Here is a 17,701-nt window from a genome sequence, read left to right on the forward strand (position 1 = left end):
TTAGATGAAAGAAATCCTGCCCCAGCAGATATTCAGTGACTTCTGAGTGGGGCTTCATAAATCACAGCTGTTGAGAATAAACCACTTATCCCAGGTGACAAAAGAAAGTCCAGCATTATTGACATCCCTCATAGTTCTGACAGCAAAAGTTGAGCTTGTTTGGATTATGTGGTGCTGGACAAAGACTGTCTCTCACTGTGTTTGTACAGCAGTTTGCACAGTACAAATACACGATGGGATTACATCACAAAATTCATTTTCATAAGTTAAAAAACAGTTAAAGAGCATTTCATTTTTTTCCCCTCAGAACTGGCAAATTCTAATCCTAGAAAGTGCCTGGATCTATCTGCTGTAGTATCTTAACAACACAATTCCAACATGGAACTGAAATCAATAAAACAAACTGCTTGTACTTTCCCCAATACCTGTACTTACAGAAAAGTTCTACTGCTTTTAGTAGAGACTGTGAAGCTGGCAAGTGACCTTATGGACACCATCCAGGCTCATGCATTTGCTAAGGAGCTGCTTGCCAATTTTTTTTTTTTTTCCTGGATAAACACCCTCAGCAGAGCTAGAAGTCAGGAATATCATAATCTGAAAGTGGTGAGTTGTTCAGATGCAGCTGAAAAACTGATTTGCAGACATGAACTCTGTAATTTTTTCAGTCAGGTAAATTCCTTCGTCCCTGTAAAGCCTCATTAACTTCAGACATGCACCATTAGAACTTAAAAAGTTAGGAAAAAGGACAAAACTGGATACACCTACAATGCATTTTGTCACTGTCATTTTTCAAAGGAGAATTGGGTTGTAGTGATTCTGCCATAGTGATTAGGGGAGGGAGAAATGTTTGCTTCAAAATATGCACTGAAACAGTTTACACTGTGTTGTCATGGGAAGTGGCTAGAACTGTGTGTACAGATATACTTGTATGTGTGTGTTGGTGTGCCAACAACCTGAGGTCAGTTTCAATACCTACAGGACTGTAACTTTGTCTGGGCACTGTCCAGTGTAGCAGGAGTGAGGACACAGGAACAGATTCTTGCCATCATTCAGTTTTAAGGGATTTCTTAAACTGAGTCTCTACCTGTATGTACGATCAGCATCACTTGTTGGGCTGGAGACTGATAGGGCTTGAAAATGCTTATTTGTTCCTAAGGCAACAGGTAGGGCGATCCTCCAGCAGAAGACTCTCCGGCAGAGCTCATTTTTTTCCTGGTTGCTTTATGGTGGTTGCTTTATTCTGCTAAAGTCTGTTCTTATTGAGACACTTGAAGTTGAGGACATCCTCCTCTTAAAATCAGGATAGAACAGTCATTGTGGGCACACCTCTGTTTTGCTTTGCAAGCTGGTTTTTAACGCTCCTGGCATTTTATTATGCTGGCAGCAAGGGTGGTTTAAAAGGTACGTTCATCATCTTGGCTCTTGTCTGAATGTGCAGGAAGAATATATCCAAGGAAGAACACAGCAATAATACTTTGGTTTTTTGTTTTTTGTTTTTTGTTTTTTTTTTTTAATATTGGTGGCTGGTTCTTTATATATATATATTAATAGGACATTAGGTAGAAGCGGCATTCACCGATTTCTTTAGACAGAGTAGACAGAGAAGAGGTGAGAAGAACAAATTCAGCCTCTGCTTTGGAAATGAGATATATATGTAATATTCAGTGTTCCCTGGTAGGGACAGGAAACTTGAATTGGAATTGTCAATCTATCTGCTGGGTCTGAGTGTGTGACGTATTCAATGTCCAAAATAAATGTTTTGCCATTTCAGAGTATCCTCTTTCTCATTCCCATTCTAATTACCACAGGAATTTTAAGAGTAAAAATTATTGATCATTTTGAACTGAATTTGCATATGGGTTTGATCCCTCAAAACTTAAGTTTTTTAAAACAAGTGATTTGAATTGGTTTTGTTCAATTCTATCCTTGATTTTATTCTAAGATATTCACTTAATTTATTCTTGGACAATAATTGACTGAAACCCAGTGCCTTAATTTTAGCCGGAGTATTGCAGATGGGACAACTTCACTACAGGCACGTTTGTCAGATGGTTTACCTAATCAGCTCAAATGCCCTGTAGAGAACGGAAATCATGAGTTTCCAAAGTCTTATAACTTGTTGGCCCTATGGCTGCAAAGGCACGCTGCTGGCTCACGTTCAACTTACCATCAGCTGGAACATTCTGATTCCTTCCTGCAGCGCTGCTCTCCAGCCTCTTGTCCACCAGTCTGCAAGTATATCCACAGCTTTCCACTTCCATGTGTAGAACCTCATACTGCTCTTCGTGCTGTCCTGCCCTGCATCTCGTCGAGATCTCTCTGCAAGACCTCTCTACTTTGTAAGGAGTAAATGTTGTCTACTTAGTAAACTTTGTATATACAGTGATTAAAATGAAGAGAGAAGAGGCTTGATACCTTTGCAAAAAGTTTTGCAGGTCTTGTTTCTTCTTCGGAAATGGTCTGAGGAGCCGCTGAAAGTACACCAAAGGCGTGTAGCTGCCAGAGAATCTTTTCTTGATGAGTCATATTATTATCTTAGCCTGCCTCTAAATGTTGTTAATGAAAAGAGTGATTCTGGACAGCCCAGATCTGTGTCCATCAAAGCAGTCAGCCTGCCAGGCAGCTGGTCTACAGGTGAATGTGACCTGCTGATTGAAGGGCAGCTTGTTGTGGAGAAAATAAATTTCTTTCCCCTGATGTGAGAGGTCATAAGGAACAACAAGTTTAAAGCAAACAAGACTCTGAAACATCCTTGTTTTAAACTCCCTCTAAAATTCAAATACATGCTGTTTTAACATCACTAAACTGTGCGCCCTGGACTCAGCCATGATTTTCCCCAGCGAGGACTCAGCTGCTGATGCTCAGTGGGCAAATAAGGGAAGTGTGACAGGTAATGGGCTCGTTCTTTGCCCCTGGGTAGGCTTATCTGTGGTGCTGGGGAAGTTGCTGCGCAGTACCTGCTGGGCAGAAATAGATGTAGGGACAGTGACTCCTGCTGTCTGACTTCTCCCTGCCATGTCCACAAGCTGGTCCAGGTAGGGCTTCTCCCGCTGTGTGGGTACAGTGTTGGGAGGTTGGCATTGGTTGATAGTGTGGCAAAACACTGGCAGGATGGCTCGGGCTGCTATAAGCAGCTGCTGTCCATTCCGTTCTGCTAACTGCTTGCTGTTAAGACACCGCTGGAGAGGAGCAGCAGATGGGTGATCAGGTGCATTCAGATTTTAATCTCTCTCTAAGAGGAACACACAGGCCCTCGAAATATTCTGTTAAGCAAATGACTGCTAATGAGGTGTGAAGCCCCTGATCGGGATATATGCCTCATTCTGCCATTTGTAGTTTTCTCACCCCCCATACCCTCCTGGCACTCCTTTTTTTTTTTTTTTTTAATTTTCCGGTAGGCATCAATTAAGTGAGGTCTTTTCATTTGAAATGCTGAGATTTGTACTTGGCTTGCTAAGGCTGTCAGGTCTAGTTTGCTGCTGAACAGTTCATGCTTTGGTGCTGGACAATGCATGAATGTTTAAATTGCTTGAAATGTCTAATTGAATTATCCTCAAATTACAAATCAAAATAGTAAAGGCTGTCTCTGGCTCATAGGCTCGCTCACTTGTACGTGTCTGCCATACTGCTGCTTTTCTTTATAGTTTCTTTTCTGCTTCCGACTATGGCTGTGTTATATGAAACCTTAAATACTGAAAGCATTTCTGTGTGCGTGTGCAGGGGGAAGTGATGCTGAACTTCGGGAAATTTATTCATGTTCTGGCTCAAAGTTCTTTTTGTGCTGCACAAAACCTGGTTCAAGAAATTTATATCAATGCATAGGAAAAAAAAAACAGCCAGCTGCGATTTACAAAGAAACTTCCTTTCTCCTTCTGCCACTGTGATATATAATAGAAAGTAGTTTCAGAAAGACAAATATATATACCACTTAAATGTTTTTATGGATGCTCACAGATCAAGGAAACCAACAAACCAGAAAGAGACTTGATGTATCTAGTCAACGCTTATTATAAAATCAGCTTGTTGTAGCTTTGCCATCTATACAGTGAGGCAGAAAGTAAAGCCTGTAGGATCTTCTTTTGTAAATCACTGGGGGAAGCAGAGCTGGGTCTCCAAAGACTACATTCATCCTGTCCAGCCACCTCTCCAGCAGCATGGAAGGCTGATCACAAGCTCAGGTCAGTGCAACAATGCATCTTTCATGGGTGTAATACACTTATGTTATTTTATGATATACAGTAAGGGAGGAGGGGAGGTTTGACTACTCACCCCTAACCTCAATCTTGTGCTGTTGTACCTTAACTTGTTTGGTGACCATAGTGGCAGAACTAAAGGGTGTTGGTGCTGTATCCTGTGCCCAATAACTGCACCATCCCTCGCTCTCTCTAGAGATTCCCACTTCAGGGGTTGGATGCCTTACCCAGGCATTGTTGCCTTCCCCTGTGTCCAAGTAAGGAACCCTTGCTGGGGCTTACAGAGAATATGAATACTCCTGGCAGGATGGACTGGAGCAGGAGGATGCTATGACAACTCTACTCAGATGCTCAAAGTAATTGGAAGAATTGCTAATCTGCATGGTTATGCCAAATTGTGCTATGATGCAAGGCAGGAGCAACATGACAAGTGTTTAAATGTGGCAGTGAGTGCTTTTGTTTTAATTCCTGAATGCTAAAAAAATAATTAGATTCAGGTCATTTTCAAGGGCAGCTCCTCTGTTAGATTGCAATTAGATAATTGTTTCTGTGCTATAAAACTGGTTGAGGATCTAATAGTTATGAAAGGATAGTGAAGCTTAGATAATGTCTTTGCTTAATGAAAGATCAGCTTGGAGGCAGTATTTTTGATAGAGAAGAAATAGCTAATAAGAATTTTGACACATTAATAACCTAAGACCAATGCATCAGTATTTTTAAACATCTCATAGTTTTGGTGGGCAAAGACAACACCCGTGTTAATCAAGCATGCCCAAATCAGGGCCTCTTTCAGAAATGGAATAAGTTGTTATTTGAAAGTAATTGTACTGGACATCTATTAAAATGATGTAGACCTTGGCAATGCATGTGACCAGATGAAATCATTCAAATACACTTGATAATGATTGTATATTACCAAAATCACATAACACACCACATCTCCCTCATTATTCTTCTCTTGCTCCCTCTCCAAATAATATTAAAACCCAGTAATTTAATTACTCTCTTGGTATTATAATGCTGGTTCCCAGTGATGGGGCAGTGAAGGAAGAGCACACCAAACACCAGGCTTCACAGCAAGGCAAGTTACTCATTGTGTTTCTTATTCAGTAATATTTTCAGCAGTGGTTAAAATGCTTTCAGCTTTTTCACTTTGGAGCTCTCCTGCGCTGTTCCAGTCTAATCAGATTTGCACCAAATACTGTGGTCGTTCACCAAAGAGAATCAGGGCTTTGGTTGTTTTTTAATGTGCTCAAGCTTTGGTTCATACAACCATTTCACCAGGACCATCAACTCTTTGAAAGAGTTGATAACTGCAGGACAAGGGAAATGGTTTTAAGTTGAGGGAGGGGAGATTTAGGTTGGATGTCAGGGGGAAATTCTTTACATAGAGAGTGGTGAGGTGCTGGAACAGGCTGCCCAGAGAGGTTATGGATGCCCCGTCCCTGGAGGTGTTCAAGGCCATGGTCTAACATTAAATGGGGAGGTTGGTGGCCCTGCATGTGGCAGGGGGGTTGGAGATTCATGATCCTTGATGTCCCTTCCAACCCTGACTATTCTGTGATTCTGAGATTCTGTGACTGAAGTATACAAATAGTCAAATGGCAGTGAATTCTTGATTGATATTTTTATTGTTAGGACTTGAGGGTCCTCACCTGAATTTCACTGGGTCTGTGCTCTACCAATGTCTCCAACCACTCTTTCCCTGTTGTGGAAGTCTCCTCTTCATAGTGAGGTGCTTCCTTCTCTGCTACAGGCTGGAAGTGTGGATGTTGAACTGGCAGCTTTGATGTCTGAAGTGGAGACAAATGTCTTCTAGAGGGATTTTTCTGTGGTCACATGGAAATTCTAATATGGGGGCTTTCTTTCACAAAACACAGCTAATAATTAAGTCTCCTGGATATTACAGTACATGGTATAGTAGTTATTGCTCATTTTATATTTTTGTTGATTTGGGGTTTGTTCAAGAGATCCTCTAAATGGGGATGTGAAATTATTCACAAGGGACTAGTGAAATCTATTGAGCTCTAGGAATTAGGCAGACAAATCTTTGTACCATGAGGAAATTCCATCTACTGAATTAAAGCTAACCAAGATGACTCCACACTTGGAATAAAAATCACCCCTTGCAGGCCTGCATACAACTGATCTTGTTCAGGAGTCTGAAAGTACCTGGGGAGTTATTTCAGACACTATTGTTGTTTGAAGAAGCAAGAACCCCGGTGTGGGGTGAGGGTAAGAAATGGACAGGGCTAAAATCTTGTAGCAGTTCACAGGACTGGGACTTAAACTGAGGGTTGGACGAGATGCACCAGAACCCAAGCAGATGTCAACAGCCACAAGCTGTGCTGAAAACAGAGCAGAAAGCATGTTTAAACAAACTGTAAATTCAGCAGTAGAAGTGCCTAAGGAGGCACCACAGTCATTCTTCCCTGCAGCTTTTCTCTTCACCATGTCCCACCCCTTAGCTACACAACCCACAGGACACAGGAAACTTTTTACAAGTACATTTTTATTTAAAATAAAAATTAATTACGGTGCCTTTTTAAAATAGGGTACTGCACAATCTGTATTTGCAACACAGTTTTTGGTACAGAACATACTTGTTGAGCAATATCCTTAAATACTAAATATACATTAATGGCTTGTTTGAGAAACATTACAACATTAATTCTGATTTTTTTTTTTTTCTCTTTAGTTATTTAACCACCAATACAGACTTCCTATAAATAATATTTGTTTTCATCTGTACATGTGGTACACAGTCAAGAAGGCAGATCTTAGAGTATTTACATTCATGCATTGATTCAAACACACTATTTTGCAGTTTAAAATAATATATTTTGGTTTGTACAGATGCAGGGAGCATTGTAAATACATATCTACCACAGGCCTGATTCTCCATTGCTTGGCAGCATCTATGGCCATTACCTGGTTGGAGAAGCAGGGCCACACTTGCTTCACATGCTATGCATGACCATATGGCATGCAAGACTGGACAATTAGGTCTCTATCTAGATATATATCAACATATTTATATCTTAAACTTGGTAGAACTCTCCTCTTTCCTTCCATGTCTGTTTTTAAAACATGTATACAAGATGGAGACGCACTCCTGGTCACAGCCCTGTGGTGGATCTGAGCCATGGAGGGCTGCAGGGCTGAGGCTTCCTGCAAGACATGAACACCTCAGCTGCACTTTCCTACTGAGTGCTGAGGAAACTCGATGCTTTGTAGCTCAGGCCCTTAGAGTGCAGTCTACGCTTGTGTTGGTACTTAAAAAGAAATGTTGAGTTAATGCTCACCGTCAGACTGGACAAAGTGGTTCTCTATTTTGCAAGGCTGTCTGGTGGTGATCAGAGGGGTCAGAGTACAGCACTATACTTTTGCCTAGAAACAGGCCACCTTTGTAACTGTTGAGGGTCTGGCTATTTTGTGAATGGAGCTATGCAGGATCTTTCTGCATCTAAAAATAAACTTGTAGTCCTTGTGAAGTTGTACTTTAAATTGCCAGTTCCCCAGATCCAGGGTCACTGCTTAGTGGAGCCCTTATCTATCCTTTCCTTTCCTTTTGTACTTAATAATGGTACAATAGGGAAGAATAGAAAGCCATTTCAGAAAAGCTTTCCAAGTACTCCGTAGAACATTAGACAAACCCTTAAACCTCATAAGAAAACTTCAAAAATCATTCCCCAAAGACACTGACTTTCTGGTCTGTCTTTTCTGAAGACTTAAATCTGCTTCCAGCATACTTTTCCAAGAGACTTTCTGAAGATCACCTTAAGCTTCTGGTGCACTGCAGTCAACTGTATTTACATGCCCAGGATTCTACAGGCAAAACTGCCCCATATGGAATTTCCTATTTCTCCCAGCCACGCAGCTGTGTAAGTGCTGAGAGCAAATGACTAGAGAAGCAGGGAGAAACAGCTCCCAACTTGTCAGCTACTGCTCTTCTGTGTCCGATAGACTAAGAAAACAAATATTATGTAATGACGTTCCCAAATACATTTATTTAATATCAGCATGTGGATATAATGGCATTGTAACTCTGCCTGTGCAAGTAAGATATGTTCATGTCTCTCAAAATTCTGCCACAGAGCTGTTAAGTATTTTATCTCAATTATACAGATGGGTAAATTGAGGCACAGAGAGGCAAAATTACTTGCTAGTAAACAGCAGGTGAATGGCAGAGTTGAAAATAGATGCCAGTCCCATGTGTGGCTCCTTGAAATGTGCTAGCTCCCTGCTCCACACCAGGATTGAACATGTCTTCCACTGAGAAGACCTCTGGGACCTATGAGGTTTGCTCATGGGTTATGTCATATATCAGGATTTTCTGTCAGTGAGGCCATTTTACCACTGACATCACTGAAAATAAGACAGTATCCATTGATAATCTCTTTAGGCTTGTTCTTGCAGAAACAGACACATTTTGATGAACACAATAAGTTACAAATCCCTTTTGTGATTTTGGCTTTACAGAACATGACTTTAAAGCTTTATTAGGAAATAAATAAAATCAAGAACCTTCAGAAGAAAGTGCTAATCCTGAGCCTGTATCATGCTAAACTCATCTGCATTCACACTTATACTCTCAGCTAAACTTGCAACCAGTCTCAGACTGTGTCACATTTAGGCAGAAAGAACTGGAGTAAAAAAAGGCAAACATCGGTAACTACACCAAAATAAATGTTATAGCTTAAAAATACTCTAGAAATATACTTGTAATATTTTTATTATAGTATTTAGGGGGCTAGGTGCTTTAGGCATTTAGGATACTAGACTCAAAATGTAAATTCTGTCATTTTAATCTCACTTTGGGTGTAAGAACAAATCGCTGTGTATCTTGTGCAAGCACACTGTAAATATGGAAGGTAACGATTGTACTTTTGGGCAAAGGGTTACTTATTTCCTTTAACTTTTATAATCGCATTCACTTCTCAAGAAAATCTAGCTTTTAAAAAATAATTGTATGTAGCTAAACTTCTATGTAGTGATGACAGGCCAAAAAGCTAATAACTCCACAAATTTCTCAGTGGTGTACAGCAGCATTTCATTTTATCATTAGAAAGATACTTATATTTACATATACCCTACTGGTTAATAGGTAATAGAATATTAGAGATGGGCCTGATCTGAAAATGCTGATTTGAACATCCTGGAGGTTTTTCAGGAAGGGTCTACAGGGCATTGTCTTCGTCTAGGCCAAACTCTGCATCCTAGAGGTAGACCAAATGCAGTCAGGAACATGTTCAAAATCAAAATCTGGTTTCTGCAGTTCAGGCACATCTTTATGTTGAACTGAAAGTATCAGTGTGTTGCATTAACAACAGAAGCGACAGATGGGAAACAGCCATGTCCCAGAGCAAGACTGAGTTGATGCCTGGGAGTTACTCACACATGGAAACCGAGTGGAATCGGTGCTTGAGGTCCAGACAAGAAGCAGGGTAGAACCACTGTGTTGATACCTTCAGCACAGAGGTAAATGAAGTCACGTGTGTGGTGATGGGACGCAAAGGAAAGTTTTCAGGAGATGGGGAGAAACCAGCAGCTCGATCGCCTTTATCTTAAGTGTTGCTTACTGAATCTAACCTGAGATCCTACATGAAATGAGTTTGGATGGATTCAGCTTTGCTTTAAGTAGTCAGCAATCCATGCCATGGAAAGTGCAACACTAAGCTATTACACTGAATTTGGCACAATTGGCAGTCTGTGCCAGGAGAGGCAGAAACTGAATTAATGTGAGCATAGCCAGCTTACTAGGCCCTAAGAAATGGTCCTCGAAGCCAGATCCACTCCTCAGTGGATCAGTTCATGATACTCAACACTTTCAGGAAGCAACACTTGTCAGTGAACTCCAAAAGGCTGCTCATCCTTTCAACACAAATACTCCAAGATGGAAACAAAAACTTTCCTGTAGAGGTTTCCCTGGCAAATCAGCATGAGGCAAACACAGAGAAATGTGCAGACTTTCACCAAAACATTAGTTTTTAAAGGTAAAAAAAATGAAACATGATGCAAAAAAGTAGGGTGACTACAAAGTAATAATGTTCAAAGCACCTATTGATCATATCTTTCATTAGCAAAGCTAATGGCTAAATTAATGTTTTTTTCTTTTGCCTGAAAAGTCTTCAGCCATGGAAATTGCATAGTCCCCAGACCACAGACAAATTTCCTGGGATAAGTCACAATTTCATGCAGTTTTTGGTTCCTTGATGGCTTAACAGATTTTTTTACCTTTTTTTTTCTCTTTTTTTTTTTTTTTTTTTTATTGAAATAATAAGAATGATAAGAATGAATGAAGTATAAGCACACAAAGCTGCGAGGTCCTAGGTGAAAACACTGCTCAGGCTGGAGAAGTATGTAGGTAACAGCTCCACCCTCAGACTCATTTACAGTAAGTGGCTGCCACTCCATCAGGTCACTTTTTCCTCTGAAGACCCTATTTAAGGAGCTTTTTGGGAGCACTCTACTCAGACTAAGAACTGCGGGAAGAAGAAACAGAAGGCATCATGATGTTGCTTTCACGAGATGCAGCATGCAATGCCTTGTGATGCCTTTTCTCTGGGCAGCTTGGATCTACATCCCTTGGAGAAGGGGATTATCCTCCCTTGGAGAAGCAGCAAGCCTGAAGAGCAGTCTGCTTTTCTCTTCTGAATCACTGATACGTGCGCTATTTCTGAAATGAAGTCCTTGGCCACAGAGCTCCTTTTGTTGCCTTTTTCCACCCACCTTGCACATTCCATGCTGTGCTTTAAAAGTTTACCACCTCCTGAGAGTCAGTAGGATCTCAGGGATTATACGACGGCATTGTTATCAACTGTTTTGTTGTTTTGGGAGGAGGTCATTGCATACTCAGCCCGACTGGTTCCATTCTCTTCTTTTCTCATGGGTTTCCTTATGTGATCCCAGATTCGGTGATGTGTAGGTGGGGTGAGAGAAAAAGAAAGGACAGAGATAAACATCTTATTTGTCAATACAAAAAAGCAAGGACATTAAAAGGTGTGTTAAAACTGGCTTTTTCCTTTCTATTTTCCCTTTCTGAACAGAGGTCAAATCAGCAGTTAAATTTTGTCAAGCCTGATGATTCACCTGGAAGGTGAGGGGTCTGCTCCTAAGCCGTATGCAGGCAGATTGTCTCCCCCTGGCAACCTCCCAGCTCTTCACTATCTTCATTCCTGGAATGGAGGCACAGGCTGAGGCTCTGCATTTGGCCAGCCGTAGGCCTTTCTCCTTGAAGTGCTACACCATTCAAACTATGCTGATGGCCAGTCGTGTCCACTGAGGACCCAAATCACTCGCCAGTTCAGCCACTCAACAGTCATAATAAAAACTCCATGTTCAGGAGAGGACTCCTGTGAGTAGATGTAGATACGTACATCTGTGGTGATCACCCCAGACTTCCTTCACTGTCAGTGAATAGAAAGAGGTAATTTTAAAACAAGATTAAGATCAGCTGCAGTGGATGTCTAAAATTAGCCAGATACTTTGTGCCCAAGGCATCTCTGTTTCTCTGCACTGCCTGTGAAGGAAACATAGTTTACTAGTTCAGAGAACTTCATGTAGGTGTTGAAGCTACTGGCCATTGGCACCATTTTGGTAACACAGTCCAGGTCCAACAAAACTGATTGTAATTCAGAAAATGCCCAGCAAATGCAGAAAACTAGCAAGAATCTGTGAATCACTGAGCAAAAGCATCTTTGGGATTTTAAAGTGACTCTGGAGGGGAAGACCAGAGCAAAAGTCCCACAACAAACAATGTTACTTCATGTAAATATTTCCCCTACAATTTTTCTCCTCAGAAGTGGTGTGACCTTTATTTAAAGCCAAAGCCTCACACATAGCAAGAGGCAAAAGCATGTGCTTTCCAAAAAGATATCTCAGCACTCGTTTGTGCCTTGAGTGTAAAGTGCTTGTAAGGGCAAAAAGACAGATACATAAATACATAAAATACATTTCCTGCTATTACTCTTAACATCATTTAACAAATGAAACAACAATTGATTAAAAAAAAAAGTTAACAATATTTAATTTTAGCAGATAAAAGCATTAATGAAAGGTATATGGAGAATGATTACAGGAAGATAAGTTTGTTTCTCTTGTAATCTTGCAGAAAATATATTTGACTGCAATGTTTTACTCCCCTCTTTAGCTGGTGAGGGTTAGGGCTTGTTAAAATTAGCCGTCAATCCAGTTGTTAGAGAATGAAAATGGAAGGGAAGAGGAACCTAAGAATTTTGTTGAACTCCATTTCAGCTGTTAACATGCTGTGCTTGCCTGCTTTTGGAAACACCTCCTATGGCTCTACCTATCATGCCATTACAAAGCAGCTTCCACCCCACCGAAGAGAAATGGAGAATCTGATGGCAGCACTTTCCTCATTTCCTCATGGGCAGGCAAAATGTTGTGGCTCTTTTTAAACTTCTCTTTTGTTTTCAAAATTTCTTTTATTTTCCCCTTCCAAACATGAAAATTGGCTTTATGAACAGTCAAACAATGAAGACATTTTGGCCACTATCAGCTCTGTTGCCTTCTTTCTTTATTTTGTTGTCTTAAGTGTTCCTGCAACTTTCCAGCTCTGTTTGCTTTTCCTGTCTAGATTTCTTTCTTCAGGAATTATCTTCCACTCATGTTTATCTCCATTTTTCTTTCTTTTTATTTTTTCCTTTTTTTTTCTCTTTTTTTCCTGGAGGTGATTTCAGGAACAAATTCTTCAGTCCTCCTGAAATTGCCCTTTCCCCCTTCTACCCTCTTCTAGCTTTGTTTTTCTTGTCCAGGAGCAGCTGTTTGCTCTTTCACTTCCCAGCATGGAGCTGAGTGATTCAGAGACTCCCCTCTGACAGCAAGACCTGTCTGAGGAGCCTGCTGGAGAAGCTACCCTTGATATTGTACTGCCTGCAATGGAATGCACTGGAAATTATTTGTTCAGAGCGTGAAAACAGTGGAATGGAGATTTTATCAGGGTTCTGCTGGCTCTCTGTAGCTCCCACATCTTCCTCTGCCTTATCAGCTGCTCAGGATTGGTGTGAGTGAAACACAGCAACTACCTTGGGGCTCAATGAAATGGCAATTTGAATCACTTACTTATTTTTGGCAGAACCAAAGCTCAGGCTTGCAGAATGCTCTGCTTAACTCCCTTAATTTATTTCCAAATGCATGACAGATATAGATTTGGTGTCCCACTTGCCTCAGTTATACCATTTAAATCATGGGCTTGACACTACTTTATGCATTTATCACATTGATTAAAATTGACTCATGCATTTAGATAACCAAAGACTTTTTAATATATTGCAAATTTTAAACTGCCTTTTTACATTAGGGTACTAGCTCTTTTTGTGTCTAACTCTGTGTCACTATTTCTTTTTCCCCTAAAGTTTTACTGATCCAAATACACAAGTTCTTTTACACACCAAGGAGAACCCTATTACCCTATTTTCTGCCTGATAAGTAAAACTGTACATGATCTTTCTTCATGTAACACTTCAAGCTCCCCTTCATTTGAAATGCTGTGGCCCTGTAGTTTTCCATTTCCATTCCAGGGTTGCTCTTCACTGGTATTGGACAGATGAGTCAAATTAGTGAAGGGAAAAAGCAGGGAACTATTCATACCTGACATACACACTTGGTGGCAGGAGAAACAGGCTGTTTGCTACGTGCTTTGCCTTGCTGTGCTTTGCAGAGTGATTAGCTACACATTGTGCTTTAGCAAGAAAATTGTTGCACTCTTCATGCAAAACAACCGTGAATGAAAGATAACTTCAACTCTGCAATACACGCCTGAAATGATGCATCAGTCCATAATGACCTCTCCACCACATATGCATTAATTTGCAAGAGTCCTAAAATCAAGATATCATCAAACAGGTATTTACTAGAGCATTTCACGTGCTAGACTTCAATTTCTGATGAGGTTCTGGTAACATAACATGATAAACTTTGTTTGCAAAAAAAGAAAAAAAATGCATATTGGCTTATGCCAGCACTCAGCAGAGTTCTGCGTAAAGGTTAATGTAACATTCAAACAGGATTTGTATGTTCTGACTTTAGAAAAGATCACCCTCAGTGGATTGGGGAGAGAATTGGAAAAAGGTAAAAAATTGTGGGCTAAGTTAAATGCAGTTTGGTAGGAAAGAAAAGGAAAGGATAACAGTAATAATAACAAAATACAGAACAAGTGATGTACAACACAACTGCTCACAACCTGCTGACTGATGCCCAGCCAGTCCCTGAATAACAGCAGCCAACTCTCCATGGTCATCTCCTCCCTGTTTTATTGTTCATCATTTTACCATATAGTATGGAATATCCGTAGGGCCAGTTTGGGTCAGCTGTCCCAGTTCTTGTGTTCTTCCAGCCCCTTTGCTGGCTGGGCTCTGTGAGGAATTGAAATATCCTTCACTTTGAGTAAACAGTGCTCACAACAACTGAAATGGTGGTGTGTTATCAACATTACTCTCATCCTAAATCCAAAACACAGCATACCAAATCCAGAACATACCAGCCTTTATAAAGAAAATTAAATGTATCTCAGCTGAAACCAGGACAGGAAAACACTTCTGGGCACATGATCATGTCTAATCACAGAACTCAGCTGGTGTGTTCAAACAACACCCTCCTGCCAGCTTTTACTACTGAGGTAAATTTAGCATAGATGTAAGTCTATGTTTGTAATGCACTACTGCTGGCAGAGTAGTATGGAAGGGTTTCTCTTTATTTTTCTTATTCTTAAACATTAAAAAGATAAAATATATGACTAATAGATTTTAAATAATTGATAAATGCACCTCCTGCTGGAGCTCTGATACTCAGCTCAGGACTGCCAGGAGATACCTGCCTTCACTTGAGATTTACTGAAGGAAATGCCTATTCTGCTTCCTACAAAATGGGAATAGAGAATGAATTTTCTCTTTAAAAATGCAGTCAGGCACTATGCCTTCCCAGCTGTACATTGTTTGCAGAGATGCTCAACGCCCAGATGACCACAGTGCAAGTCCGTTCTTTCCTGAACAGTGGTACAAAATTGTAAATTGTACTTAGAATGTACAACAAGGAAAGATAAATAGCTGCAGACCTGGTCTACCACAAGCCCCACAATGACTCCAGAGCCCTTCCTGTGCTTGTATTTGCAATAAATTCAAAGCTGCTATCCACAAGGATGAATATTTCATTAGCTATCAACACATAAAAATTAATGTTTTTCTGTAAAGTTGAATATCATACAACACACTCTTTTGCTTTATAGGATTGGTCTATCCTCATGTGTATAGTGGAAATACCCATGCTGTCGAGGTATATGCAGTGATCCAATAGCAGCAGCAACCTTCTGGGTTACAAACTTTTATAAGAAATAGGGTAGATATCCGATATGTGTATTTTCACACAGTCAAGCCTCCCATGCTGCACTGTTAGTGGCTCCTGTGGCAGCTAGACTTTGCTGCTGGAAGCCCAGACAAGATGTGGGCTACCATCATTCTTCAGAAACATTCTCATTTAGCAGATCTGGATGTGGAAGAATAAATTTTACAATTTTTTATTCAGTTACTGGACCATCTCAATAACCAGCATTTTTATAAGAATGCAAAGAAAGTGAATGAAGGGTGTTTACATCTCAGCACTGTAGGTGTTCATCAAACAGCAGCTTGATTCATGCTGGGCATCAGCCACCAGAAATGAATCTGTTCCCATAATAGCAACTGCTGGGAGAAGCAAGCTTGCTTTCTAAGACAGGTTTGTGAGCAGAACCCCTGCTAGAGAGGCACAGTGCACTGAAGGAAGTTGCTTTATGAGAGACAGCTGTCAAATCTAGAAGCTTGTGCGCAGCTGCTCACCAGGAGCCCTGCCTTACAACCAATCTGGGCTGGCCAGCCTGGTGCAATGGACCAGACACACATGCTTTGAATTGAAAAGGAAGGTCATTTCTCTGAGATGGTTTTTAAGCCCATAGAAAGGGAGTCATATTCCAACTTCTTCTGATGCCTTGGAGAGGTCAGAAAAGTTCAGTCTGGATATTATTTATTTGACATTGTAAAGGTAGAAACCAAAGAACTCCTAAAGAAGAAAAATATTTGAAACTTTAGATTTTCTCAATTCAATTAGTCTTATATTGACCATCAGTCTGTCCACTAAACAAACAGCACACTATTACTTGTAGGAAGAGGTTACTGGCTCAACTACTTCCCATGTACAAAGCAAATGATTTACAAATATAATAAAAAACAGCTCCATCTGGACAAGTTACTCAGTTAATCTCCTACATGGAGACAGAGAGAAGATCTGTGCAAGTGCATTTGCTAGATCTGTGCAAGTGCATTTGCAAAATGGAAGTCTCTTTCACAGCACTGCAAATCATGATGCATCAATAGGCTTTGATCTAGCCTTAAGATACCGTCTCCCAAGCAAAATTTCTTCTTTTCTGGGTGTTCATATGAGAATTTTCAATTCTGTAATTTATGGCTCTCCCTCACAGCCACATTTAGCTGACTGATGTCTGGAGTATATTTAAGCAAGATCTGCAGGCATGTGGGCAATTTCCACTTTGGGGTGTTTCACACTCCCCTGCGACAGTCAAATCCCCCTTGCTGTGCACAGATTGAATGTCTAGTCTTTGCTGACTGCTTCTCTCAGCGAAAAATATTTCCATATGGAGCTCTTTCTGCAGCCATTCATCAGCATTTAGAGGCCCCCTGAGCTCTTGGACAAAAAAGCAAAATGCAGTGGGCAGGGCTCCTGCTTCAGAAGTGCACCTACCCCAGACTACTGGAGACACAGGGAATGCATCTGGTAGGAGAATTTGGCCTCTTCAGACCACAAGTAAATGCAGTAGATTGACGAGCCACACATGAAATTTAAGAACTGGAGTTTAGCCTTCATTTATTTTCACCAGGACAAAGTCAAGAGTAATTCCACAGGCTTTGGTGGACTTGAGCAGGATTTGTTCTGATGTACCAAAGGAGGATCTGGCCCTGGGAGCCTAAGGTGATGCAATTGCCTTTTCTACTCAGCTTTCAGTTAAACCAACTTCAGAATTAATGTTCCTTACTTATCACTCACACAAAACCTATCTTAAGAAGCATTTTTATTACTGGACTATTAACTGAGATAACTGATGAAAGTACTTTCAGTGACCCCTCGTGTTACACCCCACTCTTTGCACTCATTATAATGATCTTTAAAAGGTTTTATTGACTAGTGAGATATGACAGCTGATATTATCCATTGGGTGTTCTCACTGTGAAAGACATAATCGATGTGTTTTGATGACAAAAGGAAATAAAATGAATGGGCCTAATGTGAAACAATGAGCTCATGTGGCTGACCTTTCAGCTTGGCAAAAAGCCACTAAATGGAAAAAAAGAAAATAAAAAAAAGGAAGAGACATTTAAAGCATGAAATAAAGGCACCTTACTTTTAACAAAGCCAAAAAACGTCTGGAGTATGGCCAAGGCCACAACCAAGCAACACAGAAATTGTCTGGCATTGCCAGTACATATGTAGTGCCCTGCTAA

At 40.5% G+C, this 17,701-nt stretch overlaps 1 protein-coding gene across 2 annotated transcripts in view; it reads right to left on the minus strand.

The window, feature by feature from the left end:
* Positions 1-6,686: 6,686 nt before the first annotated feature.
* The window catches only part of PRIMA1 (proline rich membrane anchor 1), a 47,007-nt gene continuing 35,992 nt past the window's right edge, over positions 6,687-17,701 (minus strand). Inside the window, exons 4-5 of one of the 2 annotated variants that reach the window (XM_048948174.1) lie at positions 13,806-14,035; positions 10,987-11,090 (exon numbers count right to left, since the gene is read on the minus strand). In XM_048948174.1, the coding sequence (XP_048804131.1) occupies positions 14,020-14,035 (16 nt within the window). In that variant the 3' untranslated portion in view covers positions 10,987-11,090; positions 13,806-14,019. Of the gene's footprint in view, positions 11,091-13,805; positions 14,036-17,701 lie in introns of both variants that reach the window. The other variant, XM_048948173.1, reaches the window with a different exon arrangement.

This window comes from Lagopus muta, chromosome 6, assembly GCF_023343835.1.
Source record: "Lagopus muta isolate bLagMut1 chromosome 6, bLagMut1 primary, whole genome shotgun sequence".
Classification (NCBI taxonomy): Eukaryota; Metazoa; Chordata; class Aves; order Galliformes; family Phasianidae; genus Lagopus; species Lagopus muta.